Source organism: Lichtheimia ornata (genome assembly GCF_029851405.1).
Source record: "Lichtheimia ornata isolate CBS 291.66 chromosome Unknown scaffold00002, whole genome shotgun sequence".
NCBI lineage: Eukaryota > Fungi > Mucoromycota > Mucoromycetes > Mucorales > Lichtheimiaceae > Lichtheimia > Lichtheimia ornata.
The window spans coordinates 247,634-269,595 of record NW_026695322.1 but is presented as its reverse complement, the minus strand read 5'-3'; the positions used below and the strand labels follow the sequence as shown (position 1 = coordinate 269,595).

The 21,962-nt window shown below is 43.2% G+C and overlaps 6 protein-coding genes across 6 annotated transcripts; 3 read left to right on the top strand and 3 right to left on the bottom strand.

Annotated features, from left to right (window-relative positions):
* Window positions 1-7: 7 nt before the first annotated feature.
* O0I10_000587 (uncharacterized protein) lies at window positions 8-5,277 on the bottom strand (the record flags this gene model as incomplete). Its single annotated transcript, XM_058480696.1, has 17 exons — window positions 8-661; window positions 733-863; window positions 925-1,104; window positions 1,171-1,401; window positions 1,454-1,662; window positions 1,738-1,902; window positions 1,958-2,061; window positions 2,128-2,522; window positions 2,580-2,743; window positions 2,799-3,031; window positions 3,095-3,515; window positions 3,573-3,757; window positions 3,816-3,919; window positions 3,974-4,261; window positions 4,330-4,591; window positions 4,650-5,046; window positions 5,108-5,277. The coding sequence occupies 17 exons, from the start codon at window positions 5,275-5,277 to the stop codon at window positions 8-10; spliced, it is 4,293 nt and encodes a 1,430-aa protein (XP_058348260.1).
* A 458-nt stretch (window positions 5,278-5,735) lies between these two features.
* Window positions 5,736-6,687, bottom strand: O0I10_000586 (TATA-box-binding protein; the record flags this gene model as incomplete). The annotated part of the gene is made up of 4 exons (XM_058480695.1): window positions 5,736-5,906; window positions 5,977-6,237; window positions 6,299-6,386; window positions 6,518-6,687. 4 exons carry the CDS (start codon window positions 6,685-6,687, stop codon window positions 5,736-5,738), a joined length of 690 nt encoding a protein of 229 aa, XP_058348259.1.
* A 2,169-nt stretch (window positions 6,688-8,856) lies between these two features.
* On the top strand, window positions 8,857-9,945 carry O0I10_000585 (uncharacterized protein; the record flags this gene model as incomplete). The annotated part of the gene is made up of 5 exons (XM_058480694.1): window positions 8,857-9,084; window positions 9,143-9,298; window positions 9,351-9,397; window positions 9,497-9,731; window positions 9,802-9,945. The coding sequence occupies 5 exons, from the start codon at window positions 8,857-8,859 to the stop codon at window positions 9,943-9,945; spliced, it is 810 nt and encodes a 269-aa protein (XP_058348258.1).
* A 769-nt stretch (window positions 9,946-10,714) lies between these two features.
* Window positions 10,715-12,080, top strand: O0I10_000584 (uncharacterized protein; the record flags this gene model as incomplete). The annotated part of the gene is made up of 7 exons (XM_058480693.1): window positions 10,715-10,740; window positions 10,816-10,916; window positions 10,979-11,178; window positions 11,245-11,316; window positions 11,377-11,651; window positions 11,722-11,867; window positions 11,935-12,080. 7 exons carry the CDS (start codon window positions 10,715-10,717, stop codon window positions 12,078-12,080), a joined length of 966 nt encoding a protein of 321 aa, XP_058348257.1.
* Window positions 12,081-12,332: 252 nt separating this feature from the next.
* On the bottom strand, window positions 12,333-16,042 carry O0I10_000583 (kinesin heavy chain; the record flags this gene model as incomplete). Its single annotated transcript, XM_058480692.1, has 15 exons — window positions 12,333-12,552; window positions 12,601-12,737; window positions 12,792-13,100; window positions 13,163-13,312; window positions 13,368-13,688; window positions 13,742-14,083; window positions 14,145-14,628; window positions 14,697-14,716; window positions 14,796-14,900; window positions 14,974-15,098; window positions 15,165-15,308; window positions 15,370-15,526; window positions 15,615-15,688; window positions 15,755-15,854; window positions 15,923-16,042. The coding sequence occupies 15 exons, from the start codon at window positions 16,040-16,042 to the stop codon at window positions 12,333-12,335; spliced, it is 2,808 nt and encodes a 935-aa protein (XP_058348256.1).
* Window positions 16,043-16,884: 842 nt separating this feature from the next.
* On the top strand, window positions 16,885-20,136 carry O0I10_000582 (uncharacterized protein; the record flags this gene model as incomplete). Its single annotated transcript, XM_058480691.1, has 16 exons — window positions 16,885-17,315; window positions 17,379-17,431; window positions 17,515-17,602; window positions 17,661-17,764; window positions 17,821-17,965; window positions 18,028-18,159; window positions 18,222-18,298; window positions 18,361-18,558; window positions 18,615-18,693; window positions 18,753-18,855; window positions 18,916-19,047; window positions 19,107-19,223; window positions 19,282-19,376; window positions 19,431-19,491; window positions 19,554-19,862; window positions 19,924-20,136. The coding sequence occupies 16 exons, from the start codon at window positions 16,885-16,887 to the stop codon at window positions 20,134-20,136; spliced, it is 2,337 nt and encodes a 778-aa protein (XP_058348255.1).
* Window positions 20,137-21,962: the final 1,826 nt, after the last annotated feature.

Sequence of the window (21,962 nt, the reverse complement as noted above, 5' to 3'; positions counted from 1 at the left end):
CTACGATTTATTGTCCTTTGTACATATGATTCTCCTTCCAACTGGAGTAAAAGTTTTTGAATAGTAACTTGCCGGCTTCATTAAGGGATGCTAAGATCATATGCCGTTGACTCTCATTGACCATATCCATCAAATTGTAAAGGCCTTGTTGTTCCAAAATAGTCTTCACTTGGGGTTGAGATATGCTCATGGCTGGATGTGCTTGAATTGAAAAGTACTCAAGTAGCAAGAATGGGACATGCTTAGATATCAACTTGTTCTGTGTTGCTGCACTGAGTCGTTGGTTTTTGCCTTCAGTAAGGAATTTGGCTTCCATAGCAGAGAAAAGTCTTGCCATTCGTTCTGCAGCCGAGGTATCGAGGGGCGCGGAAGGAATTAGTAGCGTATAAGTACGTAACCGCTCCTTGTTGGATTTGCTGGTTAATGCGAGATGGGTCGATCGGAAACACTGCAACAGCGATTGTACAATAGCAATGTAGACAGGTAACACATCCACAAGCTGCTCACGTCGATAAATCAAGATGTTCTGCATAAGCAAGTGTACAGCATCAAATAGCGCACGTGATGTAGGCTGATCGACATCGGCAACAGGTACCACATTGGTCAATTGGATGATACTGGTCAATACCAAGGACAGTGTTTGTTTGCTGACGGCCATATTCTATGTGAATTGTATGATAGATTAATACACATTTCGCTCTTTCTTTCCCTTGTAAAAAGCGATTTACTTACAATATCAGCGATAAGGTCTGCCATAAAGAGTAATGCTTGGTGAATAAACTTGGCTGATCGTCTTTTGACACCAATCATGGTAAGCTTGGTCACAAACGTAGAGAATTGCCTTCGAACAATGGGCTTTTGTGCTATTGTAAACATTAAAATTAGAAGCCGTCAATGAGAAAAAAATGTACACGCAATACTTACATTGGGTAGATGCTTGCACAGTAGTAGCTAAAAGGGTCAAATAGATATGCTCCCGCTCTTGATCCACCATTCGATCCGCTTGTGCAATAAATCCAGCAAGTACAACCGCATACTGTTCTTGATCCAACGTTTTCACCCATGACGATAGAGCATCGCACAGCTGTTGAACACTTTTTTGATCTAAGAGTGCGAATGGTAATGAGTACTTGGCGACCATGACATTGAAAAATGATCGAGATAGATTACCTGAATCATACACGAGAGTGACGATGAACCAAATCACTGCCAAAACACGTTCCGTTACATAAGCATGCTGGTATTGAGATACTGCTCGGCATAGTGATCCAACGAATGCTGTCGTCGTTTCCAATATGCGATCATGGATTGGCATAGGTGACCGCAAAGAACGCTGAACCAGGACTGTGAATGGCGAAGCAAGACGCACCATACGTTGTGACAACTCATTGGCATCGACAACTATGAACATTTAGTTGAATAGGTGTTTGCCACATAAGATTCGCTCATTTACCTTTACCACTCTGGGGCTTGACCAACTGATCATATTCATGTAACAAGGATGCCAAAGCCAAGATGTCCTTTGTCAAGATGCTTAAGCCTTCTTCAGGAGCGTCCAAGAGCAAAGAATGTGCCTGCTTCAAACAATGGATCACGTGCTTGGATGTTTGTGATACAATGTCGGCTGCAAAAACAATCCTTGTGGTATCCGCATCAACACATCTGCAGGTCCCAAATAGCGTGAAATAATTAGTCACACACATCCACGCGCATACAAGAAAGAAAATATCGCCTTACTTGGTAGGATGAGCCTTTAGGTATCCAATCACCGATTCCACGGCATCCATCGTCCAGCAGCTTGCATTAGGCTGTTGTGTCTTTAACCATTGCAGTCGTTGCTTGAATGTAGAATCGAGAAATGATGCAGCATCGCTGTCACCATCAGCTTGTGTCATCAATGATCTATATGCACACAGCATTAGTTTGAAACAAAACTAAGCCTTTTCCTGTTACATACCGCAATACAAGCAAGTCAATCTGCTTCGTGACGTGAAGGATACCAGGTTCATCAATACCACTGGCAGAGTCAAGGAACCATGACAATAAATCAACATTGGTTTCCTAAGAGAGAGAGGGAAAAGTGTTACAACGCCATCATCATCACCACGCGTGTATGTGATAACTTACCAACCCATGCTGACCGTGATAGTTGGACATTAAACGCAAGAGCAATGTTCGTGCACGTAGAGAAATAGGACCACTCTTACACATGCCAGCGTTCGCCCAGGCATCAATCAATAAGGTAGCACGTAAGAGGATGGATCGATTGCTCTTGTGATAATACTCCATTGGGAAAAGCAACAATAAATCGAGCATACGTTCCAACTTTGCTGTATCATCTTGGCTGCAAATATCCATGTCGGCTCCTTCCTTAAGCCAAGTAGCAAGCTCTGCGAGCTGATCCGCTGTCCATGCACCTTCCATCATTGCTAGTACACGTGCAATCTTTCCTGAAGCTGTGTCATCCATGTGTGCTTTGAAAAACTCGGCCAAAGAATCAATCACCGTTGTAGCCGCATATTCTACATAGGGTCTAATTAGATGACCTTGCCTATGCTCTCTTCCTTCTTTCAACTTACCTTGTAAACTGGTAGCCTCATAAAAGTTTGCAGAGCGTAAGAGTAATTGATTGATCGAGGGGATTGAAACTTGATTGCTCTCAAATCCATGCCATGGCGTTTCCATCAAGGGGTTTAACACCAATTCTGCCAGCTTCTTGGCTCGTTCTCCCACGCATGAACGGCTATTGCATACGTAAGAATGAGATTGCAAGTGACCACTGAGTGGATAATACATACCAAATGACATCAAACCATTCATCCGTGATGAGTTTCCAACATGCAATCTTGACAGCACTCGAATCCAAATGCACCAACGAACCATCCCATGTATCCTTTGATGAAATACTTTGATGATCCTCGAGAACAAAATCAAGCACACGGCCAACCATATCCAGTGGTGAAGATTGAGTAGCCTCTTCAGCTGCAATGTTCAAGTACGAAAAGTAGGCATGTTGTAACAAGGCCGTTACCTACATGAAGAAAAAGGGAATTAATATCATTCACGATAGCTCCTCGCTTGGCACTATACTCACACTCAAAACAGTGACGCACCGACCATCTTTGGTATCCTCCTTATGACATTGATCAAATCTCGTTTGGAGCACCTCGGCAAGCCATCCACGCGTGTCGCCACTCAACGTTGCCCAATAGACATCCGCCATGCTGTTCGTCAAAGCTGTATGTAGTTGCAGAGCTGCCAATAAATTGCCTTGATTCTTTTGCGATTCCTCAAGACTAGGTTTGATAAAACGTTCAAAGAGAGCATGCGTTTGTGATTCGAAAGCACGTCGTTGATGTTGTGTAAGGTTGACCGAGGTAATGAATTGTGCGAAAAAGATGCTCATCAACCGAATAACTGCGGGAGAGTTGTCTTGATAAAGTTCATTGGCAAATTGTTCAAAGAGTATCGGTACTTGATTTGTTGGAAGGGATTTGCTGACGACCGTTGAGAACCTAGCAAATAATAGCCATGTGAGAAAGGAACAAATGATGCTCGTAATCAACCCATACTCATCAAGGAATCGTCTACTAAAGCAGGGCATCGTCAATAGCGAATCAATATCAGTCTTGGATGAAACGGCTTTCAAAGCGGTGAGAAGATCGCCAATAAATGCATCCATCTGTCGTGAAGCTGAATAAACAGAAAGTACTGATAATGCAAGAATCATGCAAGTGTCTAATGATTTGGCTTGTGGCTATAGATTGATGTCAGTCCACTTGTCGTCTTTGGCTGCTGGTAGTTGTAAGACTTGCCTGAATGAGAACCGGCCAAATCTTGTTCATGCGTGCTTCAACCAGCAAAAGATCGATTTGAAGCAATACATCGATCAATCGCATCACCGAGGCCTGATCACAATCTATCACATGGTTTAGCATGAAGGAACCAGCAGCATATAAATCGTTATACTCACCTTTAGGAGACCCCAACAAATTGACTGCATTTTCGGCAATGTCATCCAAGAAAGCATGTTGTGATCGAGATACATCATCATTTCGTGCGACGTAAACATTCAACTCCAATAAAACGTGCAGCAGCTGACAAAGCGTATCCACATCCGAGCACTGCTCCAAAATCTTGTGACATTCCACCAAAAAGCCAAATTCCACATGTCGCACGGTGTCTTGACCAGCTGTTTGGCCTCTCTTTTTCCGAAATGCACGCACAAATCGTGAATACAAAACAGGTATCACATCCAACACTGTAAATGGATCATCCCATTAGTATGTGTCGCAACAACAATCACTAGGCAACCAAAAAGTACATTACCATCTTCAACACTCTCAGGCTTCTTTAACAATCGACCAAGTTCTTCAAACAACTTGTACACGTAGGTAGACTTGTTGCTTTGGAACGATGCAGCGTCGGATGATCTGAAAATAGACGTGTATTCCATGATGCTGTCAGGATGAAAGAGACTCGATGATAATAGGTCGGTCAATAGCAATGATAATTCGTTGTCGGTAGCTGCAATGCGTCGACGAATCGAGAGTAGTGCCGGGAACGTTTTGCCAACAACCACCGTGAAAGCCTAATTACATGCATAAAAGTTAATGAATCTCATAGTATTCACATTGCTACGATATTACCTTTTTATGATTGGCAGATTGCATGATTTGCGAGTTGTAACGTTTCAGCAACACCTTTGCAAGGTTGGCAAGCGCATCATTGTCGATTTGAGTTGCAAGTGTCTCCAATAGCTGATCCATCACAGCAACCATATGTTCAAACGTGGGTCGATACGATAAGGCGAAAATTGGCGAGAAGAGCAAATCTAATGCATTCGACACATATTCCAATAGCTCTTTTTGTTGTGCTGGTGGATCCTTTTTGATACGGTTGAGCAGCGTGGTGACTGAAGTAATGAGGGGTACTCGTATGCTGGGAGGCGATCGACCGGTGGTATTGACGCGTTCAGTATAGTGAGCAAGTAGCTCTTGCAACAGCTGCCAGTAGGCGACTTGGATAACAGCTGTATCGGTCGATCTATTGATAAAGTCAATGGCTGTCGAAAGGGGACTCGAGTGACATGGGAGGATCTGCTTACGATTTCAGCTTCGATCTCGTCAACGCTGTACATAGCCATTCCAGCAAGAAATCGTCCTTGTTTGGAAAGAAAAGTTTGTCGTTTTGCCAAGCTTGAACAGCTGTGTCGATACGCTCTTCAGCTGATAAACCAGCACCCTTCAGGGCTTTGGCGATCTGTTCCGATGACATGGGAAGGGGGGAGGAACTTGGGTAATAAAAGAGGTAGGTCGACAACGAAAAAATTCCAGCGTAAGGAGCCGCTCTACCCTAAATTGGTTGCTGTCATGCAATTTTCCATATCCACTTGACAACCCACACATGTACAGTATCTTCAATTTTTTTTGTTTATTTGATTGTCGTTTACAAACCAAATCGGGATGTATGATACAGAGTGGGAAGCTAATTTATACAAAGAATGGGGGGAAGCAAATGCAAAGAACATGCAATGTGAATGCGTGTGTGTGTGTGTGTATGTGTGTGTGTGCGAGTTGTTGACTTTGGATGGGGTTGTTGAATATGTGTAATAAGCTTTTTTGAATATTGCGAAGGGTGAATGGAAAAGAGCAGGCAAGGATGTTGTATAAGCGTGAGAAGGGTGGAAGAGGGGAGACCTACCATACTTGTAATTGGTATTAAGATGACTGATTTTAAGGTTTACGGAATTCAAGCAGCACAGGGTATATAGCTTGGAAGGCCTGATAGATCTCCTCACGCACTTTGGCACCTGTCAAGACAATTTTGCCCGATACGAAGATAAGCAATACAATCTTGGGCTTCACCATGCGATAAATGAGACCTGGAAACAATTCAGGCTCGTACTACCAAACATAAATGAATGAGCAACATCATTCTTTTCCCTTCCACATCCATCCATCCATCGATACATACAGAGCTGAAATGTCCGTGAGAGTAAGCAAGACCTTCAAGACGAATTGGGAACCGTACATCACATGAGCCAACAATGTTTTGGATCTTGAAATCGGTAAACTTGCTCGGAAAGCCCAGCTTTTGAATGATACGAGCATATTTACGTGCAGCCAATTTTGAATCATCTTCAGACTTTGCTCCTGTCACTACCATTTTGCCAGATGCGAAAATCAAGGCAGTTGTTTTTGGTTCTCGAATACGCATAATGACGGCGGCAAAACGCTAATCAACCGTTGAGTATACCAGTGTCCAAAAAACATTATCATACGGCAACTATGTGTACCTTTGGATTGTACTCGGCGTTGCGTGCATGGAGCGCAATTGTTTTAAGATCCAAGCGACAATCCAGGTTGACGGTGGCAACAATGTTTCTATGGTAAGTGCCATACAGTGTTAATAACAACAACATTGAAACAAATTGGATGGTGATGTAATGGTATCTTGTGTTTTTTATTTGGTGGTATAGGGGGTGGGTGTAAATGCCGTTCATGCGATAACTTACTGTAACGTAGGTGTAATACCCGCCACTGCATAAGGATTCTGATCTCTACTAGGTGTGGGTGCATCGACAGGTGCAGGTGTAGAAGGAACAAAAGGCGTGGCTGCATTATTATTGGGAGTTGGGACAGACGGTGTCTGCATAGCGGGGGTGGCAATCTTGAATCCGGACATTGTCGTATGCGCTGTAAGTGGGAGAGAGAGAGGAGAAAGAAAAAGAAAGAAAGCTCTGTGGCTTAGTATAAATAGGTCCAAGAATTTTTGGGTTGTGCGAACCGGTGCCCTTTATATATCTTTTACCTGGTGGCTTTGCAAGCAGCGGAGCACCAATGATGCTTTTCTTTCCGACGATGGCGAGTTGGTTGTGTTTTTCCTTTTCCTTTCTTTCACCCTGTAAAAAATAAGCAACCCTCACACAACAACAACCCCCCATCTTGGACTTGGGTAAGGCTGCTGCTGCTATCCCCTCCTCCCTTTCAACATAGTTTCTCCTCTTACTCCTCTCTCTTTTTCTCTCTCTCCTTCTTTCATCCATCGGTACATATGCACGCCATCATGCTTCAACAATATATCATTTTATCCTACAACACCAGACACTAGTCGTTTTGGATGTACGATAACCAATCATATTTCAGAACGTGTCCGTAAAATGCCGAGTGAGACATTTTGCTTGCCCCACGAGCATGCGCCCACGCACACACGCACACACACACATACCCATACGCACGTACACACCCACACATACACACACACACACACACATACGCAATACCCTTTCATTGCATAGGACATCATTGTGATGTTATTTTTGCTGCCGATTGCAACTCACCATGTTTGCTATCATTTGCGGAAACAAGTCCGCAAGCAGAATGTGCCAAGTGAGCGTAAACTTCTTTTGCTATTTGGAATTGGTCATGATGGCAATCTCCCATTTTTTTCTACTTTTCATATCTTTGTATGCAGATGACATGATGATGACCATAGGTCTTTGTTCTTTTTTACTACTATCAAAGTGGTTTGATGATGAGACAAAGGGAGAGGAGAAAGGAAAATCATATGGTGTGCGATAAATGCAGTTAAAAAGGTGCGACAAAAGGGTCACTTTTTGTATCACGCACACCAAATTCAAATAACCAAAAAAACCCCCTAAAACGACGCTGACTCACACCGGTATTACCATTTCTGGATGCACATTGCTATCCATGCTGCATATGTTATGCAAAGGGCTGTACAAGATGCATGGCATATAACACACATGTACAAAGCATACGAATAAAGGAGGAATGACCGGTTTTTCGGATGATGGTGATGATGATGACGAAGGTGAGGTTTCAGTGATATGGTGGATGAGGCTGAGATTATTATTGTGTTTGGAAAGAGGGGGTGATGTTGTGGAATGCATGACAAAAGTGAGTCAGAAAACACTGCTTTGTTATAAATGCTAGTCTCATTCATTATACGAATGCTGCTGTATCAGGTGTGTTTGTGTGTATGTTTTTGAATCCCACGCACACAATCGGCAGGATTGTTTTTGGGGAGGGTCGAGACGCATGAATAGGTGCTCACACGTTACATCAGGTGTGCCATTTACGTGCTGCTGTGGGATACACCAACTTATCAGGAGTAAAAAACGGTAGATAACTGGATCCAAGATCTGCTGATCACCCTTCACCCACCATCATCATCATCCACTCATGACACTTACGGCTATCGTCGGGTAGGACAATCATCAACCCGTGTTTTCATTTGCCTTTCCTCTCAAATGTACCGCGACATGGTCATTGCTAACGGCACTATACAACATCCATCGTGACATGATCCCCTAACACATAAAGGATGAAGCTCTTTTGTATTATCATGGTCTTTAGTAATGACGTGATTTATACAATGAGGTACATAATGCACACAATATAGTATTTCTAATATGAAAAAGTACTGGGAAGGGAAAAGAAAGATCGCCGATGAAAAGCCCAAGCTATTTTTATACTACCGTTCTAAAATAACCCCACCATCACCACACGCAACAGGACACACACACATATACACGCAACACGCACATCCACACATCCACTCGTACACACACACACATACACCCATAAACGCACACACACGTTGCTAGTACGCTCTTCTACGCCGCATTGACCTAGTTGACTACGGTAGGAGGTGGAGTATCCCATTATTGAATGCCTTTCTTTTTGGACAAGAACCCCTGTATTGCGAATTATTTTCTTTGTCTTTTACTCTTTACTCGCCACACTTTCTACGTGTTCCTAACTCAAAACCCAATCCTCTCCTCCTCCTCGTCTTCCCCACTTTGCGCCCCTTTATTATTTCTATTCCAAGATGACCTCGCACCAACAAAATGGCAGCGTGACGCCAACCACCATTACCGCCAACGGTTTCGCCATTGGCGTTACAGAAGACAGAAATCGACGTTGTCGTAGAACTATGGAAGATGCCCACTCTTTTGTCACAGATTACTTAAACGTACCAAGGCAAGGTTTCTTTGCCATCTTTGATGGCCATGCTGGCAGGGCCACAGCAGAATGGTGCGGCAACAACTTTCACAGGGCAAGGATTCTATTTTTACAACGCTTCCACTCGAGATCGCTAACCATGGCGTCTATAGATATTGGCAGAGTCGCTACAGCAACACGTTGGCAAGCCTGTTCCAGAAATTCTCAACTTGGCGTTTCTCGAAGTGGATCGTCAAGTGAATATGAACGAGGGCAAATCATCTGGGTGTACAGCAGTGGTGGCATTTGTGGAAGTCAAGAATGAAAAGGTAGGATGGAAAATAGGGTATCTAGGCAACGTGCTGATATCCTTGGTGATAGCGAGTTTTATACACGGGAAATGTGGGCGATGCACGCGCTGTACTATGGTAGGTTTTTCGCCATTCTTTATTGAGTACTACCACCACCACCATCATCATCATCATCATCACAACCACAAGCTTACCATCCTTTTTATGCATGTGCAGTCGTAATGGCAAAGCGGTGCGTTTATCTTATGATCACAAGGGTTCTGATCAGCAGGAGGCAAAGCGTATCATGGATTTGGGTGGATTTATGATGAATAATCGCGTCAATGGTGTACTAGCTGTGACCCGATCGTTGGGAGACTGTGTCATGAAAGAATTCGTCGTTGGCAACCCATATACAACCGAGACCGATCTCACACCACAAGATGACTTTTTGATCCTTGCTTGTGATGGCGTAAGTAGACAAAGGAAAAAGATGGTATTCATAGGCACCAATCAAACTGACAAATGGGGGGTTGTTTTAGTTATGGGATGTATGCGATGATCAAGACGCTGTTGATTTGATCAAGGATATCAAGGATCCTCAAGAAGCAAGCCAAAAACTCCTGGATCATGCTCTTGCCAACTTTAGCACGGATAATCTCAGCATTCTGGTTATTCGGTTCTAAATCAACACCACCATTATCACCACCATCATTTATCACGCCACTCTCCCTCTCTCGCGCAATCCTTAATGTATGTAATCTCCCTTTGTTCTCTTTCACACTTTCCCTTCACCCATCACCCTTCGGATCCACAACACACACACACACACACACAAAACCCCTTTCAACGCTTCCCTTCTCTTGTTATGATTTTGTACAATACTGGACTTTCCCCCCTTTCTCATAAGTCGCTGATGTTGTTGAGGATCAAATAAGTTTGTTCATTGTTCTTTTCTTTACGTACCTGTCATCAATGCTTGATTGTTGCACGAGCTATTGTATCGCATGAATTGTGCTTGCTATCTACCCGAAATTGAATCATCACCAAACGAGGTCAGCTCATGTGAGTTTGAGTAACACTTTTAAGCTGCTGGTGGATCCCCTTTGATATGCATACCCATCCCACTACGCTGCTATCACCTTACTACCATGCATGCTTTCTTTACACGTGATTGGATATCCACTATGTATGGTTGCTCAAGTAGTTCTCTGCTCTGGTATTGTTTATTACAAATACTACTATCAAATGTAAATGGTATTGGTATTCATGCAAGCAGGCATCAATGGAATACGTTTCCAGGGCAACACAAGCCGTCGTAACGCATGTTTAGCCGTCCACGTGATCCTGCGAGATCTGGGGGCGATGTCACTAAAGGTATAGCGCGCCCTGATGAATTGGGATTAGATTACTCACCATCTTCTTATCTTTGCGATATTATCTTTGACAAGCAACATGACGCGCATGAACATCATTCTTGGGTACCAATGGCAGCCATGAGGGAGAGATTCCTTGTATACATGAAGGTGCTAACATTGTTAGGATAACTTTTAAAGCACAATGACCTTTGGCAAGACCCCTGCCTCGCGTATAACGGACCCCAATACAGTGAACGAGATTATCAATGTTTTCGGTAGCCATGGATACAAGGAACTTGGTAAGGGCTATAGGCAATGTTACAGCAAGGTACTTCCCATAGTAACGTGATGATGGTGATAGACACGGCACGCGTTTACTGTGATGGCACTACAGAGGAGGTGCTCGCCGACTTGCAGGTGTTTGATAAGTTCAAGGTGGCTACCAAGGTGGCACCACGTCAACCAGGCGATCATCAACCCGAGCGTTTGAAGGCCATTTTTCAGAAGTCGCTGGAGGCATTGAAAACGGATAAGGTTGATATCCTTTATCTTCATGCACCGGTAAGCGAGAGTTTCAGAAGCTTACTAATACCACCGGAACTAACAACATTGTCTCTTTTCATATAGGATCATAGTACACCCATCGAGGATACGTTGAGCGCTGTCCAAGAGATTTATGAAAAAGGACATTTTGAACGGGTAAGAAGTACCACGTCTCTTTCTCTCTCTCACATTCCTCTAATGAACCTATTGGTATAGTTTGGCCTTTCCAATTATGCAGCTTGGCAAGTCAGCGCTATTTGTGAAATCATGCGAAAGAACAATTGGGTTCAACCCACAGTTTATCAAGGCATGTACAATGCATTGACTCGTGACGTTGAACATGAGCTCTTCCCTTGTTTGAAGCACTATGGCATCCTCTTCAATGCTTATAATCCCTTGGCCGGTGGTTTGTTGAGCCCGCATTATGAAAACATGGCAACCCGCGTTGAATCCAATTCTCGTTTTGATCCTGAAACCAACCAAGGCAAAATGTAAGTCTGCCCCTTTCTGCATGAATCATTGCAACAACGTCGTCTCATACTGTACATGTGTATCAAAAAGGTACCGCGATCGATACTGGAACCAAACGTACTTTGATGCTATCAGCAAGGTGCACCAAGTAGCCAAGGAGAGTCAATTGAGTCCTACCGACATTGCATTACGCTGGATGGTCCATCATTCATTGCTCAACAAAGACAAAGGAGATGGTAATATGCAGGATTATTATATACTTGAATGAGCCATGGAAGCGCTTACTTGCCATTTTACATAAAGGTGTTATCATTGGTACATCCTCTGTCGCTCACACCGAGCAAAATCTCAAGGCTGTCGAACAAGGTCCATTACCCGAACATGTCCTCGATGCTTTGAATGCTGCTTGGGAAGTAGCAATGGTAAAATGCCCACCTTATTATCGCTAGTTATCATGCAAGTATGTCTTGGAATACACTATATTGTCAAGTGATAGAGTCATCATTTATTATTGTCTTTCTTTGGGGGGACGATATATCGGGAAGGTTTATAAGAGCCTTGTTACGTAAGTTGTTGGTGTTTAATAATAGATATAGAGGGGGAAAAAGAGATAATGAAAGGAGCGGCATAGACAAAGGATAGACTGCCTATAAATGGCATCATATATATATAGCATAATATCTGTGTGGGAGGGATGTGATTTATCGGGCCATGAAGCCAGAGAAGAAAGAGGTTCGCTTTTCACGCTTGTCGTTCGAAGTGGGCGAGGCAGGAGTATCATTGCCATTCTCTACGACTGTTCCTCCACCGCGCAAGGGCTTAGCAATACGACCAAAGTTCAAAGCTGACATGGATTGTTGAGATTTTTGTGTTCGAGCCTGTTCCAAGCGTTCACGTACTGCCTGCAGCTGGGCTTCAAACCTAAAAGATGCATTAATATCGGGATGTGTATCAATAAAGATGACTTACTTTTGATTCTGGGAGATCAATTTCTCTTGTGCATCTTGCAACAATGTCTCGAGATTCTGAACGCGTTCATTGCGTGCAATCAATTTACGCTCTGCCAAAGCGACTTCCTTTTTCAGAGATGCATTTTGTTCCACAAGCTAATTCGAAGAGCATGAATAAACTTGCATGAAAACGGCCATGTTGATATTTACCTGTTTTTGCACATTGGTGAGCTGTTCAAGGTTGCGTTCCAAAAAGGCCATTTTCTTTTGCTGAGACTTGTTGTTGCTGGCACGTAAGACATTGTTGTATTGCTCACGGGTCTCATCCAATGACATCTCAAGCTCGACAACCTTCTCGCATCGTCCTTGCAAGTCGCGCATCAAGGCCTTCTTCATGACTTCAAAGTCGGCAAGTTGTTGAGCCATCGTCTTACGCATACGCTCGATGTCTTTTTCCTTCTCGCTCATTTCAGCTTCGCTTCTTCCATTGGCTTGCTGGGGATGATCAGATAGCATGTTCTATATTCCAACCTACGAGTCAACATCGATCTCTTTCCAACAAGTAAGAATAAAAAGTGTACCTGAAGCTCCTCGTTGGCCGTCTTCAAATCAGCCACAGCCTTGGTAAGCTTCTCATGACTCGAAGTCTTGCTCTCCAAATCCTTCTTGAGGTCATTGATCTCCTTTTGCTGAATCTCCTTCTGGGATTGATATTCATTCTCAAGCTTGATCTATATTAAACGTGTTAAGAATGCACATGCATATGACACATTGTGACAATATTACCTTGAGAGCAGAAACGGTCTCGGCAATGTTACCCTTCTGGTTGCGTGATTCTTCCTCGGCAATGGTCTTGTCAAGAAGCTCCTCATATTCCTGCTCAAGGGTGCCAAAACGAGATTCGAGATCTTTCTTCTTCTTCTCAAGGCTCTCCTTCTCGGTAGATAAAACCTCGATGGTCTTTGTGTGCTGATCCACAAGAATCTTGGATTCGGCCAATTCACGACGAACTGATACAAGCTCCTCAATGGTCAATGAACCGGCCTTTCCATCCTCGAGCTTTCCAAGTGCATCACGGATTTGCTTCTCCTTCTCAATAAGGACGCCCTACATCATATAATAAGAAGATAGCTTTAACAAAGAAATCAAAAGTTACTTACGGAGTTATCAAAGCCTGACATCATTTGAGCCATCTTTTCAGCCTTCTTCTTTTGCTTTTCACCATCTGAAGCATCCTTTTGAGCTTGTCTGACTTCGGCCAAATTCTTCTTGAGCTCTTCCAATTCTCCCAAAAGCTCCTGGTTGGCTTCCTTTAGTGAATCAACATGAATGGCGTTCTCCTTGCTCTCGTAAGAGATCTTTTGAAGCTGCAATCGTAGATCACTCAATTCGGTTGTCATATCTTGGTTCTCCTTGGAAATGCTTTGCTCTTGTTCCTTATAGTAACCAATCTCCTCCTTGAGCGATTCGAGCAATTTCTCTCTGTTGGCAAGCTCGGTTTCCTATTTTTAACATTGACGATCGTTAATAAAATGAATACAGTCTTCGTTGTGATTGCTTTACCTTCTCTGCAATTTGATCCATCAATTCGTTTTCACGCTTGATAAACTCTTCACGCTCATCCTTTTCAAGAACAGGGACAGGTGTTGCAGGACGAGAACCTTCATCAGAAACAGGGCTCTTGAAACCTGGTGCTGGTGGCAACGCATTGAAATCACCCTTGGAAACCTTATCCATGGTAACCCATTTGTCTTCAGGCACCGTGCCACCTGTACGCCAAACATTGACTTCGCCTTCAAGAGCAGCAATATAGGTCTGGAATGACACCGCTTCCGATTTGACTTTTTTGAGCAAAGCCTTCAACTCGGCAGGTGACAGATCGGCGTTGACCTTCGCCTTGTTCTTGATCGTCTTTGCACGCACACCGAATCGGAGAGTAGAAAGCGTTTCAGCTTCATTGTACGAGGAAGGCGAACAATTGATGATCAAAGTCGTACGCGAGTTACCACCAAGCGATTCTTGCAGGATACGTGTCAACTTGGAGTCTCTGTGTGCACACATTGGGTGTTATCAAACGTGCATGATGTTGACATACAACGTGATGGTGCTGCTCACCTGTAAGGAATATGGCTCGACTGGGGAATAGAAGGAAAGCACGCGTAAAGAGAAATGATCAATGATGAGAGAAAAAAAGATTCATGTTGTTGTACTTACTTTGCCATCGGTCAAAGCATTGATGACCATACCCAACGCCGTCAATGATTTGTTGATCTTTTTGGCTTCTTCAAGGGTTTGACCAGATGCACCCGTTTTGCCAACCTATGTCATTTGGGACGATGCATATGAGATCAAGAGCGAACAATGACCATTTTTTCACACAAAGCATACAGACCTTTTCCGAACCAGCCAAATCGACCAAATAAAGCTTTCCACTCTTTGCTGCACCCGTATCCACATTCTTTTGTGTGATTGTCACAACGACAATGGAGTGACTTCGGGAACTTTCTGCATTCATATCTACACAATGACACCATCCACACAATGAGCCATGATACGTAGACACGTACCCAAGCGGCTACTTACTGGTGTAACCAACCACACGGTTGTTACTTCCACGTCGCATAACTTCATAAACTTCGTCAGATGATCCAACATAGACTTCCAAAAGACCCTTGACATAGACGCCCTTGGTTTTGTCTTCATGAATCGGTAGATTCTCCGCAGCGGCTATAGATATACAACGTGATTAATATCATTGGCCTCTAAACGAGTCCCAACCCATACTTACGATTTAAAAGATCTCTGACTTTTTCCATATAAATTTCCATAAACGACACCTTCACAGTGAATTCAAGGTTGCTTGGTGCCTCCATAATGCTGTCAAAGATTTGTTCGACAATGCGTGGGATAATGCCTTTTGTTTTCTCATCATCAATGTCAGCGCCCTGAAAAAAAGTCATGTTAGCATATACCAAGACGATCAAGGAGAACGACACGGGCATCACATGCAAAAATGGGAATCCCGATACTTGCCATCATAGTGAAGGTCTTTCCAGAGCCTGTTTGACCATAGGCAAAGACAGTGCCGTTGTAACCAGCAGTGACGTCTACAATAAAGAAAACAGCTGTCAAGATACGATGTGCCTGAAGGATAGAGTGTGCAAAGTGTCTACCGTCAACGATGCTCTTGATGGAGTATTGAAAGACATCTTGTTGAGGAGTGTTCATGCCAAACACCTTGTCGAACGTGAAACTGCCTTGGAAGTCTTTGCCCTGTTCAATGGGAGCATTAGAGCGTGGAGTCAAAGGAAGGATGATGAATGGGGGAGGGGGTGGTTTACCTTGAGAGCGACTTGAGTGCCGTCCTCGCCAATGTCAATGATGGGAGTACCTCCTTCTCTGTTCTCGAGGGCATTCTGGGGCCGGAAACGACACACGACCTTGATACTATTACCCGACATGATATAGGCACAAAAGAAGTGTAGGGACAAATAGATAAAAGGGCAAAAAGCAAAGAGAACGGTGTGTGTGCCTGCAGGTCCGCATTTAACTGGATGGCTACTGCTACACGCCACCTCCACATTTTACGCGCCTTGCGGGACCCCGTCAGTAACCTTGTTTTCATAATGCATCACTACACACACTACAACATCCTCCATATCAATGCATGTAACGCTTTATTCATCGACAAGGTGATTCTTTTTCATTAACACGTATGATCCTGATCCGTCATAAGAGGTTGTCTATACATCAATTTCACATGACCGGCATGTTCGAAGCTTCTATTATGCTATCTACCATTAAAGAAAACAGGCACCTAAATCCATACACGGACTTCTATCTAGCGTACAAGATGTTGATTGTATAAAAAGGTGTCTTATTAGATAAACCATTGGATTTAGATTGTTGTGTAGTAACTATTCTTATGAATGAGACAGCTTTGAATAAGGAAGATATGATGATGAAGGTAATCTCCTAGTAAGAAGTCGACTTGATCGATCCTTAAATGGGCAACGGGTATCATCAGAGGACCACCTTGGCATCTTAATCGAGAACACAACCCAACTTTAAAAGATGATGATATTAATGCATGATGGAGTAAACTACGATCAGTGTTACCAGTGTATGTGGATGCTGCATACGACTCAATCATTCTCAGTGACACAAAAGGACGCATATCACACACTAGAAACAATACATTGAACCAGCGCGTATAGTGTCGATCGTGTCTTATTTCATTTCTTCTTTTTCTTTCTCCTCTCGCTCCTTTTGCTCGACAATACCACGGCACGTTCTCGTATCCATGAGCTCTTCGCAGTCAAACAACCCTCCTTTACCGACTTTGAGCGCACCAAACAGAACATTCGTTTCTAAACAACCACCGAGACGCACATCGACATTCTCAACCACTTCACCTGTTTCGCCAATCGCATCCTCGCTTTCTCCGACTTCTCCATTAACACGCACACCTTCGAACGAGGTCGTTGAACCTTTTTATCCCCCTGGAGCATCATCACAACTGCCCATTGCCACCGCGGCTGCCAACACCATTAAGCAAACCATTGCATCAACCACGTCCTCATTTCTGCGGAAGCCATCCGAGTCTCACCTATTCAGTGCCGCACAATCCTCGGCTCTCAAGACACTCTCCTCCGCTGTATCATTGAGCATAAACGATTCCTCGTTCTGGCCAGCTTTATTACAAACGACAAAGTTCCCATCATCTCATTCGCTGTAAGGCATCAATAGATATCCTGATAATGCTGACAACATTTCTTACTATGGGTATCGATATAGACAAGATACGTACGATTTGGAAATGGCTACAGTAAGCTTATCCATCGACCTGGGTATGATGTGGGTGTGCATGTGTGATTGGACTTGTTAATTTCTTGTCAATGACTTATCATCATGCATCATCATCATCCTATAGCTGCGAATAATGTCAGGACACGAAACTTCAACAAGCTTGTTCTTCATCTACTCAGCCAACTGAAGCATATCCAATCAACCAATCCTGAGTAAGTATGATACAGAGGGTAGGTGAAGGTGGTTTTAGTGCTAATAGACATACCTTAGGACCATCCCAACCGAGGCTTACAATGCATTGTTCTTGACCCGTGTTTTCACCAAGCATTTCGCTGGCAACTTGACCAATGAGGAAATCATGAAGCAGTTCGAAGGTAAAGAAAGGATTTCATTCTATGTGATAGGGAGCTAAGTCGATGGCCTTGTATAGATAATGTGGACGTTCCTCAAGAAAACACCTTTCAGCTCGATTTGAAAAAGCTTACAATCAGCGACCAAGTCAAATCGGATCATCGACCACGTGGCGAGCAATTGTTGGACGCACTTACAACAGCCCTGATTAACCTGGATCCATAGTATGTTGAGCATGCCTGAAATCAAGATGAAGGTTGAACTCACCATCTTCATGTTCATTTAGTGAAAATTATTCCGCCTACGAATTCTATACCGAGATCCTCAACACGCTCATTGTCTTTTTCTCCACCCAATTACATCGCTCTCATGTGAATGAAGGAAATTACTTTTTGGATCTATTACTGGACAAGTTTGGGTAATGTGCTGAAAGTGGAGGAGGGGATGATCATTGCTGGTGACTCATTTACATATACCTAGAGATCGTGCAGATGCTGTTGTTGCAAAGCTACTTGAGAACTTTATCACACAAAAACCACCTCCTGCATTATCATCAAGTGCGTATATTCTTCTCCCTCCCGTTTTGTATATCTTCAATGGCTGACATGTGTATGTGAAGGCGTGGTGTACAATGCCTATAGCTATCTATTTTCTTCACGATCAGGTTCAGCGTCCGATGTGGATCCAATGCCCATGAACGAGCGAAGTTTGCTACTCCTCCTTCTATTGACGACTCAGCTGAAAACGTCCCGAGATGATTCATCTGCACCGACATCGCCATATAGAACCGTATTCGCTAATCTTCGGGATCATAATGGTTAGTTGCGCTGTGATGACTAAGTTCAATGGTATTCACGTATCGACTACTGCTAGTTCTTGCAACCGATGTCGATGGCCAAGACAAGAAATTTCATCTCATTTCTTTCAAGGACCTTTTCTCTTTATTTTGCAAGTGAGTTGATTCATGATCCCTACTTGATCCATCTTACTCATTTATAATATGGATGTAAGCTCGCTGGGTGTTGAGGAACGAATGCTTTTATTATACGTCATGTTGGTGGAAAATGACTCATTCCGGGTATATGTGCTATCAAGGACGGATCCAGAGACAATGGTAAGATAATGGAAGGAGGGCATAGGATGATGCTGTTGGATACTAAGTGGCATCATGCAGTACATACCCATGTTGAAGATCATCTATGAATCCGTGGAGGGGAAGACCAATTATTCGCAGGTGTACATCTTATTGACGATCATGCTGATTCTCAGCCAAGACGATGTGAACAACGAGACTATCCAAAAGATCGTGAGTATTGCAATGGAAATCAGGCATGATTGTTACTAATCTTTTACCCATACTTATAGAACGTGGGCAATTTGACATGGTTCACCGAAAGGCCATTATTGAAATCGATATCCTTGGGAGGACTTGTAATGCTGGTGTTGATCCGTACTTTGCAATTCAACTTGTCTCATCAAAAGGTAGTGTCTCGATTCGTTCCAGTGATCTATGGGTGACACTCATTCTTTTTTGCTTTAGGACATATACTTTCATACAAATTGCTTAGCCATCCTGGCCAACATGTCGAGCACGGTGTTGGATATGCATGCTTATGTCGCACAGCGGATAATCAGGTACGTTCTATTGGGATCCTTTTTCAGCCACGATACTCATTAAAGCTCTTCCAGTATGTTTGAGCTGATATCTCGGAGGCAGCAAAAGCTAACAACAAAGCTTGCGCATCAAGAGGTAGGTTTAGTGAATGGAAGATATTGCTCGTAAAAGTTATTGACTTACCCTTACGCTATCAGGCTGTTTCAATGCAAGATATTACTGTGTACGAAGACATGCTTTCGCTTGTGCTTGAGATTATCAACTCCATCCTCACCCACCGACTCAAGAATAATACCCAACTTGTATACGCCCTGCTTCTCAAACGCGACATTTTTGCTCCTTTGCGAAACCATGCCCGCCTTTCAGAGCTGATACGGAATATCGAGAACACTGTGGATCATTTTCATGCACGTGTATCTGAGGCCAACCTAAAGGCTCCATCAACAAATGAGATTTTGGATTTGATTGATCAGGCTGCTCGAACTTGGACATCAAAAAGCCTTGACGTAAGTAAAAGGAAACATACAAACGAGCCTGGTGTAGTGAAGGCTGACATTATTTTGAAAGACGATGCCGGACCTGAAGTTCCAATATGAAGAAGAGCAAGATTCACGGGAGTTTTTCGTACCTTATGTGTGGGCATTGATACATCGAAGAGCGTTCATCTATTGGACGGAAGAAAAGGCACACATATTGCAAGAATACCGACAAATGAGTGGAGAGCTGGAAGATATCGAGATGATCAGCGAACGAAAGGAACATCTTAGTCGTAATGGATAAGGGCGTATCGTTTACTTCATCCATTCCCTCCCTCGCTCTATTCTCCCACCGTATATTAATAATAAAGAAAACTATCGTATCTAAATCACAAGAAAAGAACATGCATTATAGATCCAATCACAAAACAGGGGAAGTGAGTTACGCATTACTGAATATAGCCTTTGTTTGGGTCACAATGAATCAATCAGATGTACCTTCCTCGCTTTCTTCTTTATCACAGCGTTATGCGTAAGCGGACATACTTTTACAATCCTGCATCTGCCATAACATACGTCTCCCATAGTACAATACACGGTGAGATCCAACTCAGGAAGAAGTAATCATCTTACACACTGAAACTTAGCCAACGTAATGTCGTGTATTTGCTAAAGTAATCCTTTAATCCAACATCATTCAGAAGAGAAAGAATGGACACTAAACTGAGATGTACAATGAATTGCTCTAATGGAGAAGACACATCGATTTGAGTAATACTATCATTTGCCGTGCATTTTACAAAGATGAACGGATGAGCGTGTGGTGCGGATTGTATCAATGGCGTGTCAAAATATGCAGTGGTTGGATGGTGACAGTCGTACACGGTTGACATGTTGCACAAAGGATGATAGCAGCTACCATGGAATAGCGCCGTGTAAAGCTCTATAACTCAATGCACCAATCGTCAAGGATAATAGCATCAAGGTCAATCGACAATGAATACATAAGAACAAAGGCCCTTTTTCCCCACGTTGTGTATATCCAATTCCTTCCATCCCATGTATCAAAGCAATATTCGGATCCATATCCATAGACATTCGTTTGTATTAAGGTAAGTTGCCAACACGTAAATAAAGCTGCTTCTATACAATGGCTATCTGCTGTCCACGTGAAAAGGCTGAAAGAAAAGTTGCTGCAAGTAAAGAACACTGTTTAAGACAACGGAGCAAACGCATTGCTAATGGCAACTGCTGGATGAATGCTGTTACGTTTTCTCGTAGCAGAGGAGAGAGCAAAAGCTCGTGTTGCAGTAGAGTGACAAGGTTGTGAACGTTGTTTGAGACAATGGAGTAAAGACCTCGCTAATAGCAACTGCTGCAATGAATGCTGTTACGATTGGTTGTGGCAAGACCGTGTGTTGTGTCAAGGAAGTCGTGTGTTGTAGAAGAGTGACAAAAACGCTGTGTACACGCCATGCACATGCCATTCGGTCAAAGACAATCGGATCGAGACAATTGTAGGATTGACATGATGGGTTGAAGCAGGACAATCGTTCGCAGGTGGTACAGTAGTTGTAGTTGAATGGGGCAACAGTTGAGAATGGGAGCAAGAGGGAAGAAGTTGAGAATGGGAAGAGCTGTGAATTTAAGTGAGTTGAACTGAAGTTGAATGCTACTTCTTTGTTTGAGCGTAACTTGGTCAAATCCTCACGAGTCATGTAAGTTAATGATGGGCATGCTGGGCTGGAGCAGGACAATCGTTCGTATGCATTGGGTTGGGCAACAAAGGTGAATGGGAGGAAGGGGTTATTACTGCTGGCAGTTTAGAACTAGAAATCAAGCAGATTTTTCTTAAGTTGAATGCTCATTGTACATATGGATAAAGCAAAGAACCACAGGTTCCCTAAAGATGAATACCATGGAACCACAACGTGGTTGCGTAAATGTGCAGGCTTGTCGTAAGAGCGTTACTACATAAGCGGCAGTGTTAAACCATTCAACGAGAAGTCACTAGTCTACGCGTGAAGCGAGCAACATGGGGCTGTTATTCACACAATAATTTATAAAGATGTAGCTTCACGTCTTTCATTGTAAGGGAATCAATTAGAGTAGTAGTGATCATTCTATATA